At 43.0% G+C, this 23,069-nt stretch overlaps 1 protein-coding gene across 1 annotated transcript; it reads right to left on the reverse strand.

The window, feature by feature from the left end:
* Positions 1-1,901: 1,901 nt before the first annotated feature.
* On the reverse strand, positions 1,902-21,147 carry LOC111951111 (E3 ubiquitin-protein ligase CBL). Its single transcript, XM_023969132.2, has 15 exons — positions 20,590-21,147; positions 19,157-19,404; positions 15,372-15,518; positions 15,065-15,221; positions 9,281-9,402; positions 8,985-9,122; positions 8,690-8,777; positions 8,256-8,387; positions 6,586-6,822; positions 6,219-6,335; positions 5,779-6,065; positions 5,130-5,288; positions 4,869-4,996; positions 2,892-3,074; positions 1,902-2,787 (listed from the first exon to the last, which is right to left on the reverse strand). Exons 1-15 carry the CDS (start codon positions 20,731-20,733, stop codon positions 2,471-2,473), a joined length of 2,604 nt encoding a protein of 867 aa, XP_023824900.1. The 5' UTR covers positions 20,734-21,147; the 3' UTR covers positions 1,902-2,470.
* Between the last annotated feature and the right edge of the window lie 1,922 nt (positions 21,148-23,069).

The following is a 23,069-nucleotide window of genomic DNA, read 5'->3' on the forward strand; positions in this document are numbered from 1 at the left end:
TTTCCACTGATAGATTTAATTCACAACAGCCAAAATTGATTATGACATACACTACGGTTTATAACAGAGACCCAGAATGTGATCGACGGGGGAAAGGGGTGAGTTCTCCCATCTAACCACTGTTATGCTGTCTCCTGGAGTTAGTAGTACAGTAGCTTCAGATTTCATGCTTGGTGGGAGGAAGAGGATGTTCAACAATAGTCTAGACATGTTGGAAGACGGAGCTGGCCCTGAAATCAGTAAGTTGCTGTCTCCTGGACACATTGGGGGGAGGTTAGTGAGGACCAACACGGTCCTCAAAATGCTGATTTCTCCCAAATGTGCACATTCATTCAGGTGACAGACCATGTAACTAGGCCTAGGACCCCTAGACAAAGTGCAAAACAATATTAGTAGGCTAGTTATTGGGTTTGTAACAAGAGCTACATAGACCATATCTTTCAGTACTACAGTATAACATTTTCTATCAAATATACCAATCAAATGTTAAAGAAAATATTGTTTATTTGAAAATCTTTAATGGCTGAGGCATGAACACATGGCAACATAATGAATGCTGAGTACATTAAAATGAATAAATAAAATACTTTAACTACACATGCAATAAGGCAATGAAAAAAAGTTTTTTTTGTTAGTTCTCTGTATGTACAGGTGAGGCAACAATGTTATCTTCGATCGAAAGACAAAGCACCAACTGTGCTTCCGTACACCAGTAAATTCTGCAACTATTGAGCAATGACTAGTGTGGCGTATGAAACCACAGCAATCTCTTATGACAGAGTGTCCTCTTGTGGTGAGTCCACATATGAGCGACACAGTGGAAAGCAGAGGCCTGAAGTCAATTCTCAAATGATTTTACAAGGAGTGGCACTTAAGTTGATGATCAAGGAATTGCAGTCAAAGTACATCATCATTTCAAAGAAGTTAAAACAGTATTGAACTCAAGCGAAACAAACAGATGCAGAAATATCATGGCCATTCTTTACAACTAGAAGTATCTACAACTAATAATGTGATTTAAACCTGTTATTAAATGCTTTTGGCTTTGAATCCAACACATTAACACCTAACATTTTTGGTGTGAGTCCCCAAATAACCTTGGCATATTACTGCACATTGTTCAGTCTGTTGTACCTGAGTCCAGAGGACAATGACAAACTCCCTGTGTTCAACGGGGTTTCAAATTCAAAAGGAAAGATTTAAATGATTCATATATTAAACAGATTTCTCAAATGTGTCAAACCCACATCCYTGGGAGAAAAAAAACAATCCTAATCAAAGTAGGTACAAAGAAAATACATTACTGAGCCACCTTAAGATGGGGCCATACTCTGTTTGTAACGTATAAACAAGAACGTTGTACAAGAACGTTGTACAAAGTGTTCTTTCCCAGAGGCGGCAGCAAAACAAGTCTGAGGTAGTGCCAATTAAGTACTTCATTTCACTAAATATCATGGTGTATACATGACTTGGATCACTTTGTCTTCTCTGCCCAATCAATATATTATTGTCTGGAAAATGAATAGTATGGATACAAAAAAACAAACCCTTACAAGCAGCAGTCCAATTGCACACTGATTAGCAGAGAGCAAAATTGAGATCGGGCACATATACTCCCTTCATTTTTAAGTATGACATTAAAAAAAGGACACTCACTTTAAAATATATAAGCTATTCACAGAACTAACAATAAGGCTTAACCGTGAAACCACTACCACTGGTGGTATTAATACAATTATACAAAATAATGACATCAGAAATGTTACATTAGTTCACCAGTCAATGTTAGCACTACATTGAATACATTCTGAGATTACGTACACGTCATTCAGGCTTATATATTATAAGACGATCACTAAACCAGGAACTAAAGCAATTTGGAGTTATGCTTACTTTAAAAAAAATAGTTACTGCAATTACAGTGAAATGTATGACTTCGAGCCCTGTAACAATGCAATCCAACTAAAATATTCACATTCATTGGCTTTAGCACAAACCACAGAATCAAATGCTTTAGTCTCCACCTGGCGTATCTAGCTACAAACTGTATGTACGACTATGACCCAATCAAAACTAACATGGGTGGGAGTGGGAATCATGAGTCAAGTTTGCCCCAACAACAGTTACTGCACAATAAGTCCATAACTATTCCTTCCTGCAGCCTAAGCACAGTGTGAATTTCGGCTTACTCCATCTTGCACTCAGAAACAAGGAAATGCTTAGAGCCACACAATAAGACTGGAGGCAAGCACAAACGACCATACAAGGGTCAAAGGCTTGGCCATACAGAGGCCACGTCAAGCATTCTCCCTCTTCCTTTAGATTTTCTCACTTAGATGCCTGTGCATAGGACCGAGTCCTCTTCCCCTTACAATTTACAGCACTTCCAGACCTGTCACAACCAGCACAGTAGAAATGCTATCCATTATGGCACAGTGAGTAAAGTATATAGGGTGTGGTGTTGAGCCTGCTATGTGAGGATGTGGGCCGTGGAGGGGATGGACACAAACTCGCGCAGGATGTTCTTAGCCGTCTCCAGGTTGTTCTGGGCGATCATCAGGGCCTTCTGGATGTCCTGGAATGAGTAGCCCTGGCTCATCAGATGCTCTATCTCCCCGTTGATGGGTAGCGCCACACTGGGAACGGGCCCCCCTCGGGAGCCGGCTGACAGACTGGCGGCAGGGGGCAGGGCTTCTGGGGTAAGGGGGCGGGGCCGTTGGTCTGAGTTGACCCGGCGTGGGAGGGGCTTAGGGGGGCGCTCGGGGTCCTGACCTGATGAAAACGTAGCTGGGAGAGAGGAGAGAACATGTTCGTGGTGTTTGATAAATATAACTCTTAACATGACAAAGCAAGAGAGGAAAAGAACTGAAAACGAATGCTGAGTTACATACATGCATCTATGTTAGGGCTGTCCATTGATAGGCAGCTGAAGGCGGCCGAGGTGCCGGTGACATCAGAGAGGGTGCGCCTGGCGGGTGCTGGGGGAGCCTGGGGGAGCCTGGGGTAATCATACTCATCCTCCATCTCCTCTACCATATGGTGCAGGGAAACCACAGGGGGAGGGATGAGGTAGTCTGGAGGGTGAACAAGAGGATTAAAGGGATGAAAAGAGTGATTTGAATACCCTGAACACAGGATATACACTACTGTTCAAAAGTTTCGGTCACTTAGAAATGTCTTGTTTTCCATGAAAACATACATGAAATGAGTTGCAAAATGAATAGGAAATATAGTCAAGACATTGACAAGGTTATAAATAATGATTTTTAATTGAAATAATAATTGTGTCCTTCAAACTTTGCTTTCGTCAAAGAATCCTCCATTTGCCGCAATTACAGCCTTGCAGACCTTTGGCATTCTAGTTGTCAATCTGCTGAGGTAATCTGAAGAGATTTCACCCCATGCTTGGATCGGCTTGATGTGCACTTCTTACATACCATACGGTCAAGCTGCTCCCACAACAGCTCAATAGGGTTGAGATCCGGTGACTGTGCTGGCCACTCCGTTAAAATACCAGCTGACTGCTTCTTCCCTAAATAGTTATTGCATAGTTTGGAGCTGTGCTTTGGGTCATTGTCCTGTTGGAGGAAATTGGCTCCAATTAAGAGCCATCCACACGGTATGGCATGGTGTTGCAAAGTGGAGTGATAGCCTTCCTTCTTCAAGATCCCTTTTACCCTGTACAAATCTCCCACTTTACCACCACCAAAGTACCCCCAGACCATCACATTGCCTCCACCATGCCTGACAGATGGCGTCAAGCACTCCGCCAGCATCTTAATTTTTTCATTTCTTCTTTGTGATCTGAACACCTCAAACTTAGAAACTTGTCCATAACACTTTTTTCCAATCTTCCGCTGTCCAGTGTCTGTGTTCTTTTGACCATCTTTATATTTTATTTTATTTTTATTSGCCAGTCAGAGAGGGCTTTTTCTTTGCAACTGCCTAGAAGGCCAGCATCCCGGAGTCGCCTCTTCACTGTTGACGTTGAGACTGGTGTTTTACTATTTAATGAAGCTGCCAGTTGAGGACTAGTCCTCTTGCTCAGTTGTGCACCTGGGCCTCCCACTCCTCTTTCTATTCTGGTTAGAGCCAGTTTGCACTCTTCTGTGAAGAGAGTAGTACACAGCGTTGTACAAGATCTTCAGTTTCTTGGCAACTTCTCGCATGGAATAGCCTTAATTTCTCAGAACAAGAATAGACTGACGAGTTTCAGAAGAAAGTTCTTTGTTTCTGGCCATTTTGAGCCTGTAATCGAACCCACAAATGCTGATGCACCAGACACGCAACTAGTCTAAAGAAGGCCCATTTTATTGCTTCTTTAATCAGAACAACAGTTTTCAGCTGTGCTAACATAGTTGCAAAAGGGTTTTCTAATGATCAATTAGCCTTTTAAAATGATAACCTTGGATTAGCTAACACAACGTGCCATTGGAACATAGGAGTGATGGTTGCTGATAATGGGCCTCTGTACGCCTATGTAAATATTCGATTAAAAAGCAGCTTTTCCATCTACAATAGTCATTTACAACAATGTCTACACTGTATTTTTTTTATCAATTTGATAAAAATTATTATAATGGACAAAAAAAAATGTGATTTTCTTTCAAAAACAAGGACATTTCTAAGTGACCCCAAACCTTTGAACAGTAGTGTGCATTTTCCACTTGCTGAGATACATAACTGTAATCTGATTGTGGCCACATTCATTGAGATAGTATGTTTCTTGGCAGGTGTAGACATGCAAACGACACCAGTGTGATTCAAGTTGCATGATGGTTTTCTGATTGTACAAAGGGGATGACTTATGTAACTTCATGTGCAATCAGAAAAGTGAGAATAGAGATCCTTCATCCATCTCCATGTACCTGACTCTGGTGGCTGCTGGGGCAGGGAGGGCAGAGGGAGGGGCTCAGTAGCACTAGCCTGGGCCTGGATGTTACACATGGACTCATACACCTGAGGGTCCTCACAGTCCACATCACACACCACAGTCCTAGGAGAGAAGGGGGAGGGGAGAGAGAGGTAGGGATGGAGGAAGATAAAGGGCATCAGAAAAACCTTAGTCAGGACCCTGTACTGATCATAATCCACCTGGTCACCTCATAGTGACAGTGTTGAGCACTCACCGTGAGTTGTGGTTAGTGGGTTGGAGCGGTGGTGGTGCGGGCACGACAGCACCCGCCATGGCCCAGGAGGGTCCTGCTGCAGGGAGAGAGGTGGGGCTCATGTACTCATTCTCCTCATCACTCCCAGATGACTTCTCACCGGTAGTCTCCTGTTGAGGCCTAATAGAGAGCAAGACAGACTGAGCCAGGTAATACATACAACACATTGAATTACCGATCAGTCACTCTATGAGTTACTACAGGGTATATAGACAATCTAAGTCCCAGAGAGCCTCTGATTCAACCAATCACGTCAGGAATGGAAGGCCACCATTACATTTGGGGTGGCAGGTAGCCTAGTGCGTTGGACAAGTAACCGGAAGGTTGCAAGATGGAATCCCCGAGCAGGTAAAAATCTGTCCTTCTGCCCCTGAACCCACTGTTTCTAGGCCGTCATTGAAAATAAGAATTTGTTCTTAACTGACTTGCTTAGTTAAATAAAGGTAAAATAAAAAAGATATATTTTTAAATTCAATCGAGTGTTTTAGTGCTGGACTAGAATAAAAATCTGCATTTCCCATAACTCTTCAGGGCAAGAGTGACTTCTCTCTATTGAACATCTACATTACATTCATACCACATTTTATCCATATCTATACAAATGCCATACCCGACTGCCAGGGAGTAGATAGCGTTGGTCGCTGCTAGCGGCTTTGCTCTGTGGATGCAGTCACTGTCACTGGGTCCGTTGGTCTGTGGGGGGGCCTTGGCTACGTGCCGGGGAACCATGTAGTTGGAGGCCCAGTTGGGCTCTGGAGGGGTGCATGGCAGAGGTCTCCTTTGGAGCCGGCCCTCTGGGGGTCCAAGGGGAGAAGGGCGTTCGGGTGGAGGAGGTGGGGGTAACTCTCGCAGGGCAGGAGGGAGGGGCAAAGGTTTGTCTCTGTGGAGGGCTGCAATCTGGGGAGAGCAGATATTAATGACTGTATGCAATACTGTCTCTCTGGATTAGAGTGTCTGCTAAAATAGTCAAATGTAAAAGTCACATGACATGCATGGGCACACCATTATATACATAAAGAAAGCTTGAATTTGATTAGGTTTTCCACTTGCCTTGGTTGTTGCTCCTTGGCCCGGGGCCCCTGGGGAGGTGGGGGGCCTCTGCTGCAGCAGGTCCAGCCTGGGGGGCACAGGGGGCAGTGGCGTCACAGGGGAGGGCGGGCGCTCCACCTGAAAACATCAAAACAAGTAAGATGTGAGCTTGTTTCTACAACATGTAGATGGAGGGAGATGTTTTTTTGTTGTTGATTTACTGGGTGGTGTATCTAATTATCTAATTCTGAAAACTACCAAGTATTTTATAGATTGTCTTTTCACTTTGACCACAAGGACACAATGATGATGTGAGATGGTGTGTGTAGGAGAAATAGAGAGAACAGACAAAGCCTAGCTGGTCATAGATGGTGGCTGAGGGTCTTGCCTTGGTGCAGGCCAGCCTGCTCATGATGAGGTGGGGATCCTCCAGGCGCTCGTCATCGTCCTCGTCGTTGCTGAGGGAGACTGACAGGGAGACCCCTCCTTCCACCCCGTAGGGCCCCTGGAAGCTGGCAAAGGAGGCCCCGCTGCTGCTGTTCTTGGGGTGGAAGGGGTCTACCACGATGGGCTCTGTGCCTTTAATCTCACAGCGGCAGAACGGACAGCCCTGCCCCTCCGATTCCTGGGAGAGCAATACTGCAGTTTAAAATAAAAWAAAATCGGGCCAAGGGCCGATATCCACAAAGCATCTCAGAAAAGGTCCAAGGAATCCTGTGAACCTGTTTTAAGAAGAAAAAAAACCTCCCAGCTCAAGAGTAGGTTTTAGGATGATGTTAAGACACTGCTCAGACATGCGGCATCGCCAGCGTGAATTCTATATAGCATGCTTCAGACAACAACAGGGAATGTGACTGTACATCAAATGTAATGGTAAAACGTTTTATATAATTTTTGCCTGAATCACTTTGCCTACTCTTAATTATCACCTAATGTTGGCATGCACAACATTTATTTTAATCAAATTTCTATGGTTAAAAGTGGAATTTTCACAATATTATTGTTAGCAACACACACTCGTTGTCACTCCCGTTGAACAACTCTAAATCACTTTGGCACAGTAGGCATCAAGTCACTTGTCGATAATGTTGCATACAACACTATCAAAGTTAACACACACACTACATATGCCTTCAATTTCACTACTTTTAGGCATGCCCAATTTAGAGATTTTTTTACAACATGTTGCCTTCCAAACAGATAACATGTAGGTAATTAAATAATCAAGTGGTTAAGTATTTAGGCACATCATATAAAACATGTCTTGTGAAATTGTCAAAAGTGCAAGAGATACTTTTACATGTAGGTCTAGATTATTTATGGATTGATTAAATATCAAAACATTCTGAACAACTCAAAAGAAATTACATGTGACAGGTTGTGGACAGGTGTCTTTTATACTGATAACAAGTTCAAACAGGTGCCATTAATACAGGTAACGAGTGGAGGACAGAGGAGCCTCTTAAAGAAGAAGTTACAGGTCTGTGAGAGCCAGAAATCTTTCTTGTTTGTAGGTGACCAAATACTTATTTTCCACCATAATTTGCAAATAAATTCATTAAAAATCCTACAATGTGATTTTCTGGAATTYCTTTTCTCATTTTGTCTGTCATAGTTGAAGTGTACCTATGATGAAAATTACAGGCCTCTCTCATCTTTTTAAGTGGGAGAACTTGCACAATTGGTGGCTGACTAAATACTTTTTTGCCCCACTGTATGTACACACTTTATTTAAATATTTATGAAATGCATATTGTTATATTTGGTAGCACTTATTTGTTTCCCCTCAACTCCAACCCAATTTTATGGGTGGAACGGATGTGGGTGGGGCTAGGTCTACATGAGGGTGCTAATTTAAAAAACTCAAAAGCTCTGAAGAAGGCCGTGGAACCGATACATAAAGCTTATTAAAGAGCAGAGTGCGGGTTTCTTTTTCTCATTTTACCCATAAGAGTAGGAATAAAATGTCTATTCTCAGCACTTTACGACCAATAAAATGTACAAAATGAGTGTGAAACAATAGACACTCTTGCAACATGACCTAATTCTGGGAAATACCTGCCAGGCAGTGAGACAGGAGGTACACATGAGGTGGCTGCAGGGCTCTATCTTTACATCCTTGTCATTCTCGGCACAGATCTTACACAGCTGGAATGTGGAGCCCATCTCACAGTAGAGCTCGTACTGCTCCTGTAGCACAGGGAAGAGAAAGGATGAGTATCACACACGTAAACGATACATCAGAATTGTCATCTCAGTGTATGAGATACTTCAATAGGACAAATATTCAATTCTGATTTTAGGAAACATCCATCCATTTGACATAAGACAGATTCACATAAATCTGAATAAGTATACAAATGTATGTTTAGGGTATTGTAAGCAATTGAAATTTACATTAGGCAAAAGTTTGAGTCACAAGTGCATCTGAAGTCTGAATTACGACCTGTAGTGAATGTTATGAACTTAGTGGATGTGAGAATGTGTCTGACCTGTGTGACTTTGATGTGGTCCTGTGGGGAGGGCTCACACAGCCCTGTGAGGTCTGGGTTCTGGGCCCGGCCATCTGGGAACAGGTAGCTGGAGAGAGAGCAAAAAAAAAACATTTCAATGGCCAGTTGAAGCCACAGGCTAATTAAATTAGCAATTATGTGATGATTGAAAGAGGTTGAAATCAGTTTGACTACCAACTACAGAGGAAACGTCACACAGATTTTGCAAACGCCTTGACTGAACCAGAAAAGCTAGTATTTGGTCATTCTTTCATCTTGATTATGTCATACTCACAATCCCTCCCTGAATCCATCAATGAGGGCCTGAAAGAGGGGCTTGTTGTGGGGGATGGTCTGCAGAATGTTCCCATCTGCAGTGACGTAGCCAATGGCCCACTGGCCCAGCCGAGTGCAACTCAGTCTGAAGATATAACTGACAGAGGCAGACCAAAGATGTGTGGTGTGAGAGAAGTTGAGTGTGTACATGATGTACTTGGATGGTCTGTGATGTTTTTTTGAATGCAAGTGTGCATGTCAAAATATATACTTCAGCATCAGGTGTATGTGTCGTTGTGTGTGTGAGTGTCTCACCTGCCAGGCTTGTGGATGAACCTTTGCAGTCGGGCCTTAACCTCGTCGTAGGTGAGGAAGGCCATATACCCCGGGTGTGTGACAGCCAGGCTGTTCCAATTCCTCAGGAGAGATGACCACGGCTGCACAATACAACACACACACCACGGTCAGAACCCTTAAGCAACAACAGCTTCTCTTTGTATTGACAACAAATCTTTATCCTAGTTAACAAAGAAGAACTTGTGTTCTTCACCTGATATTCACGGCAACAGTGGTCACCAACGATGTTCTGGAGAACTACAGGGCGTGCATAATTTTGTTCCAGCCTAGCTCTAAATCTCCTCAATGCCTTAATGATCAATTGATTTCTAGTTGAAGCTGGCGTGTAGTGATGGTCGAGAACAAACGCCTTCACACCCAGTTGGTCTCCTGTGGCCTCATTTAGAACCGTTGTGTACATTTTACACTAAATATTGAGATTCATAAATTTGGCACATGCCATGTTTTCTGTTTATAAAATCAAGCTTGTCGCAAAACTGTATCCGTGAACAAGCATAACAACCTCTGCCTGAAAAACACCCTTCACCTTTTATGGTGACAAGAAGGTCCTTATTTTCTGTATACTTTGGTAGTATCTAAAGGGAATAGCAATGGCGAACTTGATTAAATGTATTTGGAGGTGTTGGCAGAATGGTTTCTTTTGCAGTTACATTTGCTGTAGCCTGACAGTTTGAGAGACAAAAACAATTAAATTGTTGTGCACCTGTAAACAGATCACTCGAATTCAATGATGTTTTGCATTTACCTTTTCCAGAACCTAAATATGCTGCACTGCCCACAAATTCTGAAACATTGTCTACTCAGAAAAGAAAAAAACCTACAGCAGGCCTACTACTTAGTGTTTGTCAACACACTTCAATGTAAAATAAACTGTCTGTTCACCTGATAAATTCTACTGTTATAAACCACGCTCCCTTTCGGATGCATAGAGTAAAACACTTGAAATTATAATGGCCTATCTAATAGGCCCAATTAAATGAGAGATTCACATGGTAATTTGTTGTATGGCTACGTCGGGAATATGAACTCATTGTGGCTAGAAAAGGTGAGGAATTTATTCTTATGATTATAAATTATATTGAAATTTGACATTAAGGTATTCAGACGTAGCCTATAAACATCAATGGAAAAAGGTCCGTCTGTTCTACCGTTACACTGCGCTTTGGATTGGACAGCATAGACCAAAATACTTTAAAATAGCTTATCCATTTACTACTGTGAAGTGGGTTCAATTAAATGAGAGAAGGGACAAATGGTAGCCCATCCTAAATTGTTGTAGGCCTATTGGCTATTTTGCGAGTATGAAACCATCAGAAGAGTTGAAGAACTTATTCTGCAATTATCGTGGAAATAAAATAACAGGAAATAGATCAAATTAGGTTTTTGTTCTTCTCACTAACAGAAAATGATTGCATCTTGTTATAACACTGAGCAAAAATATAAATGCAATGTGTTGGTCCCATGTTTCATAAGCTGAAATAAAAGATCCCAGACATTTTCCATATGCACAAAAAGCTGTGAAGCTTCRTTAAATAGTACACGCAAAACACCAGTCTCAACGTCAACAGTGAAAAGGCGACTCCGGGATGCTGGCCTTCTAGGCGGAGTTGCAAATAAAAATCCATCTCAGACTGGCCAATAAAAAGAAAAGATTAAGACGGGCAAGAGAACATAGACACTGGATAGAGGAACTCTGCCTAGAAGGCCAGCATCCCGGGGTCGCCTCTTCACTGTTGACATCGAGACTGGTGTTTTGCGGGTACTATTTAATGAAGCTGCCAGTAGAGGACTTGTGAGGTGTCTGTTTCTCAAACTAGACACTAATGTACAGTCGTGGCCAAAAGTTGAGGATGACACAAATATACATTTTCTAAGTCTGCTGCCTCAGTTTGTATGATCGCAATTTGCATATACTCCAGAATGTTATGAAGAGTGATCAGATGAATTGCAAAGTCCCTCTTTGCCATGCAAATGAACTGAATCCCCCCAAAAACATTTCCACTGCMTTTCAGCCCTGCCACAAACGACCAGCTGACATGTCAGTGATTCTCTCGTTAACACAGGTGTGAGTGTTGACGAGGACAAGGCTGGAAATCGCTCTGTCATGCTGATTGAGTTCAAATAACAGACTGGAAGCTTCAAAAGGAGGGTGGTACTTGGAATCATTGTTCTTCCTCTGTCAAACATAGTTACCTGCAAGGAAACATGAGCCGTCAACATTGCTTTGCACAAAAAGGACTTCACAGGTAAGGATATTGCTGCCAGTAAGATTGCACCTAAATCAACCATTTATCGGATCATCAAGAACTTCAAGGAGAGCGGTTCAATTGTTGTGAAGAAGGCTTCAGGGCGCCCAAGAAAGTCCAGCAAGCGCCAGGACCGTCTCCTAAAGTTGATTCAGCTGCGGATCGGGGCACCACCAGTACAGAGCTTGCTCAGGAATGCAGCAGGCAGGTGGAGTGCATCTGCACGCACAGTGAGGCGAAGACTTTTGGAGGATGCCTTGGTTCAAGAAGGGCAGCAAAGAAGCCACTTCTCTCCAGGAAAAACATCAGGGACAGACTTATATCTGCAAAAGGTACAGGATTGGACTGCTGAGGACTGGGGTAAAGTCATTTTCTCTGATGAATCCCCTTTCTGATTGTTTGGGGCATCCGAAAAAAGCTTGTCCGGAGAAGACAAGGTGAGCGCTACCATCAGTCCTGTGTCATGCCAACAGTAAAACATACTGAGACCATTCATGTGTGGGGTTGCTTCTCAGCCAAGGGAGTGGGCTCAGTCACAATTTTGCCTAAGAAACACAGAATGGTACCAACACATCCTCCAAGAGCAACTTCTCCCAACCATCCAGGAACAGTTTGGTGACGAACAATGCCTTTTCCAGCATGACCTTGCCATAAAGCAAAAGTGATAACTAAGTGGCTCGGGAACAAAACATCGATATTTTGGGTCCATGGCCAGGAAAATCCCCAGAACTTAATCCCATTGAGAACTTGTGGTCAATCCTCAGAGGCGGTGGACAAACAAAAACCCACAAATGACAAATTCCAAGCTTTGATTATGCAAGAATGGGCTGCCATCAGCAGGATGTGGCCCAGAAATGAATTGAGAGCATGCCAGGGCGGATTGCAGAGGTCTTGAAAAAGAAGGGTCAACACTGGAAATATTGACTCTTTGCATCAACTTCATGTAATTGTCAATAAAAGCCTTTGACACTTATGAAATGCTTGTAATTATACTTCAGTATTCCATAGTAACATCTGACAAAAATATCTAGAGACACTGAAGCAGCAAACTTTGTGGAGATTAATATTTGTGTCATTCTCAAAACTTTTGGCCACGACTGTACTTGTCCTCTTGCTCAGTTGTGCACCAGGGCCTCCCACTCTTTCTATTCTGGTTAGAGCCAGTTTGCGCTGTTCTGTGAAGAGAGTAGTACACATCGTTGTATGAGATCTTCTGTTTCTTGGCAATTTCACACATGGAATAGCCTTAATTTCTCAGAACAAGAATAGACTGACGAGTTTCAGAAGAAAGTTCTTTGTTTCTGGCCATTTTGAGCCTGTAATCGAACCCACAAATGCTGATGCTACAGATACTCAACTAGTCTAAAGAAGGCCAGTTTTATTGCTTCTTTAACAGTTTTCAGCTGTGCTAACATAATTGCAAAGGGTTTTCTAATGACCATTAGCCTTTTAAAATGATAAACTTGGATTAGCTAACAAAACGTGCCATTGGAACACAGGACTGATGGTTGCTGATAATGGGCCTCTGTACGCCTATGTAGATATTCCATTCCCCCCCCCCCCAAAAAAAAAGAATCAACCATTTCCAGCTACAATAGTCATTTACAACATTAACAATGTTTACACTGTATTTCTGATCAATTTTACATTATTTTAAATGGACAAAGAAATGTTTTTGAAAGAAAAACACAAGGACATTCCTAAGTGAACCCAAACTTTTGAACGGTAGTATACATGTGTGTATAGTTACTGACTATGCATAGATGATAAACAGAGTAGCAGCAGCGTAAGAGGGGTTGGACACACACACACACAATGTAAATAGTCCAGTTAGCCATTTGATAACCTGTTCAGGAGTCTTATGGCTTGGGGGTAAAAGTTGTTGAGAAGCCTTTTGGTCCTAGACTTGGCGCTCCAGTACCGCTTGCCATGCGGTAATAGAGAGAACAGTCTATGACTGGGGCGGCTGGGGTTTTTGACCATTTTTAGGGCCTTCCTCTGCCACAGCCTAGTATAGAGGTCCTGGATGGCAAGTAGCTTGGCCCCGGTGATGTACTGGGCCGTACGCACTACCCTCTGTAGTGCTTTGTGGTCGGAGACTGAGCAGTTGCCATACCAGGCAGTGATGCAACCAGTCAGGATGCTCTCGATGGTGCAGCTGTAGAACCTTTTGAGGATCTGAGGACTAATGCCAAATCTTTTTAGTTTCCTGAGGGGGAAAAGGCTTTGTCGTGCACTCTTCACGACTGTCTTGGTGTGTTTGGACCATGATAGTTTGTTGGTGATGTGGACACCAAGGAACTTGAATCTCTCAACCTGCTCCACTACAGCCCCGTCAATTAGAATGGGGGCATGCTCGGTACTCTTTTTCCTGTAGTCCACAATCATCTCCTCTGTCTTGATTACGTTGAGGGTTAGGTTGTTATTTTGGCACCACCAGGCCAGGTCACTGACCTACTCCCTATAGGCTGTCTCATCGTTGTCCGTGATCAGGCCTACCACTGTTGTCATCTGCAAACTTAATGATGGTGTTTGAGTCGTGCCTGGCCACGCAGTCTTGGGTGAACAGGGAGTACAGGAGGGGACTGAGGGGCTCCAGTGTTGTTGATCAGCGTGGCGGATGTGTTGTTACCTACCCTCACCACCTGGGGGCAGCCCTTCAGGAAGTCCAGAATCCAGTTACAGAGGGAGGTGTTTAGTCCCAGGATCCTTAGCTTAGTGATGAGCTTTGAGGGCACTATGGTGTTGAACGCTGAGTTGTAGTCAATGAATAGCATTTCTCACATTGGTGTTCCTTTTGTCCACTGGCAGGTAACCACTGCTGCACTACAAACTAAACATACAGGCAACTCTGCTCCAGCTCAATTCTCAAGGCTAATTTGAGGAAGTCATTTTGGTTTCCGTCTGCCCAGACAGACTGTGCCAACACTTGTGGCTTCTGTGCACACAAAATCGAAGGAACTACTGTAAAGGCCCCGCCCTGTTGAGAGACATCCAATAGAGGACGTACTGACTGTACTTTAACCACCCCACCCTAAATAATGATTGAGCAGCCATCTCTAGCTTTGTACTCACACGTCTTTATTGCCACTGATGGAATAAAAGGTACCCATGTTTTGTTAGCTTCTACAGTTAACTATCTACACAGCAGTTGAGCTCTGTAAACATTTGGCTCCTCAGAGAACTTTGAAAAAGGTAGTTCATTACTTATGAATATGATGACCGCTACAGTAAGTGGTCCTGAATTGACTTAATGTAAGTCACTTTGTATTAATTTAGCAGATGCTCTTATCCAAAGTAATATGATAGTGAGTGGGTCAGGAATGGGAATTGGGAGCAGTGAAAGCAGATTCCCTACATATTGGTGGTGGAAGGGGTGTACAACTATTTTGGTAGTGGATGAGTTGAGTTTCCACCATTCAATCTAAAGTGCTTTAGGCACCTGGAAAAGTTATTAAAACCCATCCATCATTATTTGCATTTGAGAAATCCTTACCTGGAAGAGCCTGGTGAAGATGTCAAACTCGAAGACGGAGATGTAGTCGTTGCATGTGAGGTCGATGGTAGACTTCAGAGCCATGGCCTCCAGGCCTGAGCTGATGGGGTGGAACTCATGAAGAGCCTGCCGGAACATCCTCCATGGAACAATGGTCCTACAGAGGAGAGGGTTTAGTGATACAAAAGTAGTAATTATCCCCAGGCATGTTTTTAGTTAAACGTTTGTTTCATTTGAACCCCGTTTGTAAATACAGCATCCCAACTAAGGAAATTTGATAAGATAACGGAGCCCAAAAAAACCTCACTTGTCACCAAAAGACCTCCTCCAGAACTCGGCGGCGTCGGCTTTGGTGATGCGGAAGTTGTCTCCTTGGAATAGGCCATTGGGAAAGATGGCTTTTAGCTCAGCCAGCATGTGGCTGAATATCAGCGACAGCTTGGTCAAGTTCCGCCTATGAAGAAAAGGTATGTCATCTTAGCGTCCTCAGACAAACCTCATCCCTGAAGTTGACCAATGGTAATGTATTTTCTTGAATTTGGCACCCCCGGGTCAAACATTTAAGGCTAGGTAGTATATGCCTAGTCTTTTAGGATTGGATGCCTTTGAGTTGGGGTTGGTATACAATCATTCAGTTGTAAGAATGTATGATGAGCTTCTTAGAAGTGTCATCTGCTGAGAACCCATTGCAAAGGCACACAACACCAAACAATGTGTATGTTAACCTTTTTAATGACCAAACTATTGCATTGGTATATGAGTACTAGCATGTCAGTTTCTTATAATGGCACATGCATTTATTCTACTTGTGAGTCAGAAGAATCCCTGATAGCATCATTGCTTCCACAGAACTAGAATGAGATATTTATGATTGCTAAACTGAAACTAAAGTAAACAGGATGGGTTTTTAGCTTAGCAATGTATTTCTGAGTAGAGGAAATATACCCTAAAAATATCTGTTTGTTTAGCTTAAGTGGTTCTTACATCCCCACTTTCCTTTATGCAACATGACCTGCAACTAAATAATAAATGCCCAATTCCTATTTTCTAGTATTTTTTGTTGTGGCTAAAATGGCAAAAGATTTTTTCAAATAACACGTGCTTAATTAATGGAACATTGGTTTGAGGTGTGTGGTAGTTTCTTGGAAATCGTATCTTCTCAGCATGCAGCACTCTGCCTGTCACAAACCACCATAGAGATTCAAAACACTGATAACACAGCATCTCCCACCAGGGTCATTGGGGGTGTTCCTGTTTTGAAGCTTAACTCTTCTGAGTTCAGCATAAATGGGCTTAAACATTTCTACCACTTGCAGGGGAGTGTAACAAACCACATTAACTAAAAAACCAAGACATCACATGAGAAACCCCACCAAAAATAAGACATACCAGTAATCTTGACAATAAGAAAGGAAACATTTGATAGGATCACCTAGGCCTACTTTTCAAGTTGGGTTCTAGCCTTTGCGCTAATTTTGACCTCACCTGGTTTTACAATCAACAACTATACTGAACAAAAATAAAACACCACAATTTAAAAGATTTTACTGAGTTAGTTCATATACAGCGCATTCGGGAAGTATTCACACCCCTTCACTTTTTCCACATTGTTACACATCTTGTTTATCACTCTACTCTACCATAAAGGCCTGATTGGTAGAGTGCTGCAGAGACAGTTGTCCTTCTGGAAGGTTCTCCCATTTCCACAGAGGAACTCTGTCAGTGACCATCGAGTTCTTGGTCACCTCCCTGACCAAGGCCCTTCTCCCTCGATTGATCAGTTTGGCCAGGCGGCCAACTCTAGGAAGAGTCTTGGTGGTTCCAAACTACTTCCATTTAAGAATAATGGAGGCCACGGTGTTCTTTGGGACCTTCAATGGAGCAGAAATTATTTGGTACCCTTCCCAAGATCTGTGCCGACACAATACTGTCTTGGAGCTCTACGGACAATTCCTTAGACCTCATGGCTTGTTTTTTTGCTGTGCTTTGCACTGTCAACTGTGGGACCTTGTATAGACAGCTGTGTGCCTTTGCAAATCATGTCCAATATACTGAATTTACCACAGGTGAACTCCAAGTTGTAGAAACATCTCAAGGATGATCAATGGAAACAGGATGTACCCGTTAAGTCTCATAGCAAAGGGTCTGAATACTTATGTAAATCAGGTATGCTTTTTATAGATTTCTAAAAACTTGTTTTCGTTTTGTCATTATGGGGTATTGTATGTAGAAAAAATATATATTTAATACATTTTAGATTAAAGGCTAATGTAACAAAATGTGGGATAAGTGAAGGGTCTGAATAGTTTCCGAATGCACTGTAAGAAAATCTGTCAATTGAAATTAATTAATTAGGGCCTAATCTATGGATTTCACGACTGGGAATATATATATATATATATATATCTGTTGGTCACAGATACCTTAAAAAAGGTAGGGGCGTGGGGCCTCCCGGGTGGCGCAGTGGTCTAGGGCACTGCATCGCAGCGCTAGCTGTGCCACCAGAGATTCTGGGTTCGCGCCCAGGCTCTGTCGCAGCCGGCCGCGACCGGGAGGTCCGTGGGGCGACGCACAATTGGCCTAGCGTCGTCCGGGTTAGGGAGGGTTTGGCCGGTAGGGATATCCTTGTTCCATCGCGCACCAATGACTCCTGTGGCGGGCCGGGCGCAGTGCGCGCTAACCAAGGGAGCCGGGTGCACGGTGTTTCCTCTGACACATTGGTGTTTCCTCTGACACATGCACGCTGTGTTAAGAAGCAGTGCGGCTTGGTTGGGTTGTGTTTCGGAGGACGCATGGCTTACGACCTTCGTCTCTCCCGAGCCCGTACGGGGTTGTAGCGATGAGACAAGATAGTAATTACTAACAATTGGATACCACGAAATTGGGGAGAAAAGTAAAAAATTAAATAAAAAATAAAAAAGGTAGGGGCGTGGATCAGAAAACTAGTCAGTATCTGGTGTGACCACCATTTGCCTCATGCAGCGCGACACATCTCCTTTGCATACAGTTCATCAGGGTGTTAATTGTGGCATGTCCCACTCTTCAATGGCTGTGCGAAGTTGCTAGATATTGGCAGGAACTGGCAACACGCTGTCGTAAACATTGATCCAGAGCATCACAAACATGCTCAATGTGTGACATGTCTGGTGGGTATGCAGGCCATGGAAGAACTGGGACATTTTCAGCTTCCATGAATTGTGTACAGATCCTTGCGGCATTCATTATCATGCTGAAAAATGTGATGGCGGCGGATGAATGGCACGTCACTGGGCCTCAGGATATCGCCACGGTGTCTCTGTGCATTCAAATTGCCATCAATAAAATGCAATTGTGTTCGTTGTGCCTAGTTTATGCCTGCCTGCCCATACCATAACCCTATCGCCACCATGGGGCACTGTTCACATGAGCAAACCACTCACCCACCCAACACCATTCACATCGTCTGTGGTTATGAGGCAGGTTGGACGTACTGCCAAATTCTCTAAAATGACGGAGGAGGCTTATGGTAGATAGAAGAACATTAGATTCTCTGGCAACAGCTCTGGTGGACATTCCTGCAGTCAGCACGCCAACTGCACACTCAGTAAAACATAGTTGGAGGCGGCTTATGGTAAAGTAATGAACATTCAATTCTCTGTTAACAGCTGTGGTGGACATTCTAGCGGTCAGCATGCCAATTGCACGCTCCCTCAAACTTCTGTGGCATTGTGTTGTGTGACAAAACTGCACATTTTAGAGTGGCCTTTTATTGTTCCTAGCACAAGGTGCACCTGTGTAATGATCATGCTGTTTTAATCAGCTTCTTGATATGCCACACCTGTTAGGTGGATGGATTATCTTGGCAAAGGAGAAATGCTCACTAAAAGGGATGTAAACAAATTTGTGCACAATTTGAGAGAAATAACCTTTGTGTGTGTGTATGGAACATTTCTAGGATCTTTTATTTCAGCTCATGAAACATGGGACCAATACTTTAAATGTTGCATTTATATTTTTGTTTGGTTTATAAACTATTGCCTTGAAGAAACAACATGTTGGCTATAGCAGAAACAGACTGGCTACCAGCAGGCGCAATATCCCCCTCCATTTTACCTGGGTTGAGAGTTCTCCTCATACATGCGCTCCTTGGCCTCCTTGAACAAGCTCATGGTCTGCTTGATCTTATTGGTCAGGTTCTCCATCACCACCCGGAAGTACTCATTCTCCCCGAGCGTCTCTATCTTGCCCTCGTAGCGTGACAGTATGGTGCGGAGGTGCTGGTAGGTGTCTGGCAGTAGGTCCAGGATGTATGGGGGGCTGTTCTTCAGGGCCACCTTAGGGTTCTGGCACAGACGTACCACCTGTGTGGGAAAGGGAGGGTGAGACGAGGTCAGAGGAACCTGGAGAAAACAGTCAGGAGAGCAAGTCTGGCCCTAGAAATTACAAGAACTGAAAGTGTCACTAGTAATATCATGCTGACACTGGGATGGAATTAAAACAACGACACAGGATACAGATGCACTTGTTTTGTTCTGCCTTTATGATTTATGATAATATGTTCTATTGCTTGTGTGGGCCGACTGCATGAATGGGGAAGATGGACAGATATATTTGAATGTAGAGACAGAATAACCAGTCAGGACGTATCATGATACAGTGTGAGAGTAAATTTTGGGTATGAATGACCTGGATATTTACATGCAAGTGGAGAATTCAATATTTACATTGTGGCTCCTGCTTGTGGTTAAACCAATTATTTACAGTCTGGATGATGTTTGTAATTCAACTGGGTTATTCAACCAGGCCTAGCCAGTCCCTTGTTATGGTCTCAATTGTCTTATGACAGTACACCAGGTAGTCCTCATCTTTGTATTTAAGAAAATACAATTCACAAAATGTAAGTGTTGATATTTTTACCACACCAGCAGTAGGAAAAGGAACATACAACCTCAAATGATAGGCCTACACGATTGTATGACAAATGTATAAAACATGACAAAATAATTTGGTATTGTTGTTCTGGTTGAATAGGCCATTTGACACAGGGATCAGTTAGGTACAATTGTGTTAATTCAAACTGAGTCAGTGAGCAAAAAAAAAATATTGAAAATAAAACACGTGATAGTTCAATCACACATTTGAAAATAGACTTAGTTGTGAAACTCAATAGGCAAGTGTCTTCCTGCCAAAGACAACTTGCACACTGTTGAAATCAAAATACTGTACATTGCTCAATTAGCATAATTTGTGAAATTCGGGCCATTTGGGGGAACAACGTATTGGAGACCATTTTATGAAGAAAAATAAGTAAATGTCTGAAAACATTCGCTTCATTTTGCAGACTAAATAGTATTTACATGATCAGTCGTGGTAATTGTTCCCCTCATTTAGAAAAAAACTGTCAAACTATCTCCTATGTTCTGTGACCTATTGTTTTGCTACACTATGGACATTACAGTAAACCTGGCATTTCATATGTTAAGTATTCTTGCCATTTAAATGCACTTACCATAAGACCCGAGGAAATTAGTTGGCTTGTTACCTACCTTATCCATAAGTTTCCAGCATTTCTCCACCATTTTCTTGTCTACCACTGCAGGTTGGTGAGGCTGGAGAGGCTGGTGATGGGGCTGAAATGCGTCCTTCATCAAGCCGATGAGACCTGCGCCCCTCCTCGGATTTCCTGCCATGCTTGTCGCCGGCCGGGGGAGAGCCCCGAGGCGGTCAATGAATGACAATTCTGGGCACGTATTTACAGACAACTGCCGTGATTACTGTCTCTATAGTTCTCTGATAAAGAGAGTAATAATCACACAAACCTTGCTAAACGAAGAAAATCGTGAGCTTGCTAACTAGCTAATTTAAAGTCCTCATCCGCCTTCTCATTTCGTCGGAAAAGACAGGCGTTTGCATAACTCAACCTCCTGCCTGTTTTTTTTTTATTTCTGACCCGTCTGTTATCTTTGGAGACAGGTAAATACAACAGTGTACACTGCCTTATATCTTCAGACATTCAGCTAATTAGGAAAGTAACTTCTATTTGTCTGTTTTCTTCCTATGTTTCAGCTTTTTTTTGCCTGTAGAGTAAATTGGCTAACTTCCGGTTTGAAATGATCTTCAAATGTCAAAATAAAAGTCATTTTGAAACCCATGAAATAATGCTCTTATGACAATTACGTTTTTAATGAATACAAAACAAACATTACAATGCTATCAAAACAAGAAAAAACATGTTAACAATACTAAATGACAAAAACGTAGGCACATTCTTCATGCTTTATTTAAGCAATAAGGTCCGAGGTGGTGTGGTATATGGCCAATATACCATGGCTAAGGGCTGTTCTTAGCACGACACAACACGGAGTGCCTGGATACAGCCAAACCCCCGAGGTGCCTTATTGCGATTATAAACTGGTTACCAACATAATTAATGCAGTACAAATAAATGTTTCATCATACCCAAGGTATACGGTCTGATATACCACGGCTGTCAGCCAATCAGCATTCAGGCCTCAAACCACCCAGTTTATAATGAGAAATACATTTTTATTTTTATACTGAGTTCAGTAATTCAACAAAGATGTGTTGTCAGTCATAATTGTTGGTTTGGATGTACTGTAGTTATGCGCCTTATAGAAAAGGAAGAAGATGTATGTTCCACATCTTTTACATGTTACAAAATCACTAACAAAGGAGGACTACAACAGCACTATGTCTGTGTTGGCAGCTGTTGGGTCACCTAACCTACTTTTTAGGATTCCAAGTGCTGCAGTGCAATATTCAATATATTATTATATTCTGCCTCAAAGCCAAGAGTGACTCCCATAGACATATGTGTTACAATGTATGTAGGAACTGTAGAGGACTGTGTTCAGGATAAAGCATTCAAGAGCAAAACAGGTTGACAACAGGCTCTGACAGTCAAGCCAGCAGTGTGTGCTGGCTCTAGTCCACATCTACCCTCAGAGAGAGTATGTCCTGCTCTCAGCCTGGCTAAAGAAAGAGCTCTCATCTTTTGCTGACCAGTGAGGCTCGTAGTGTACAGGACGGAGGAGGTACAGCTAGCTGCCCTCCAAACTTAATGTTCTCATCCAGCACTTTGACTAGGCCTCCATTACAATAACTTACATTCCATTGAACAAGGAGCGGCACACCAACACATTGGTGAAGAACTAAAAACGGGCACCCTGCAAATGTTCCATATGCACAAAAAGCTTACCAGACGAGACAGTGCGTTCAAAGAGCTGGGAACCCTCAAGGTGCACTCCATTACTGTACTGGAGCTTATCGCATCTCACCTGTGGGCATCATCAAAAGTCTACCCTCTTGGGCGGTCACTCAGTGCTCCTGTAGCAGCCAAGGAAGTCTGGGTCAAAGGTTATCAGTCACATGCTGAGGGTGAGGCGATTTTCTTGCACATGCTCAGTAGTACCTGGACCACCCAGGACGACTCGTCCTCCATTAGTGAGGTTAACAGGGAAGGGTCCTGCTGAGGCTTCTGGGAAGCCCTCATTAGGGAGGGCCAAAAGCCAGCTAGAGTGCTACACTCGGTAACATCCTTAACAAGTATGTGGTGGATCCGTTTAAGTGCAGAGGACACAATGACCTGCTAGAAGACCAACATATTGGACAACTCCACCTGCAGATGTTAACAACTGGCAACTTGCACATGACCAGTACTCGCCTACCAGTCGAGGCAGTGTGTTCAAATAGACAGTACCCTCAAGTGGTGCACTCCTGCACTACTGGAGCATGCAGTGGATCCACTTAAGTGCTGAGGACGACATGACCTGCCGGAAGACCATTTCAAATCCACAGTATAACCTGGTGGACATAGGCTGAGGTTCATTTTCCCTCTCTATCTCCAATTTGGGCTCAAGGGGCAATAGCCCCAAATGGGATATCTGATGTTCACTAACGTACAAGCCCTAAGAGGAACGAGCACCACATCTCCATCAAAAAGCTGGAGACCAGTGAAAATCCATGTCAGAGACAGCAAACGGCATGGGGACAAGGGGTTTGCAAT

This window comes from Salvelinus sp. IW2-2015, linkage group LG23 (genome assembly GCF_002910315.2).
Source record: "Salvelinus sp. IW2-2015 linkage group LG23, ASM291031v2, whole genome shotgun sequence".
NCBI lineage: Eukaryota > Metazoa > Chordata > Actinopteri > Salmoniformes > Salmonidae > Salvelinus > Salvelinus sp. IW2-2015.

Excerpts from the sequence above, each read along its gene's own strand:
- LOC111951111 (XM_023969132.2), bottom strand. The coding sequence starts at position 20,733 with ATGGCAGGAAATCCGAGGAGGGGCGCAGGTCTCATCGGCTTGATGAAG. Across the intron at positions 6,066-6,218 it reads GCCAAGGAGCAACAACCAAG|ATTGCAGCCCTCCACAGAGA; the intron begins GCAAGTGGAAAA and ends TGCTCTCCCCAG. Across the intron at positions 3,075-4,868 it reads CCAGCAGCCACCAGAGTCAG|ACTACCTCATCCCTCCCCCT; the intron begins GTACATGGAGAT and ends TTCACCCTCCAG.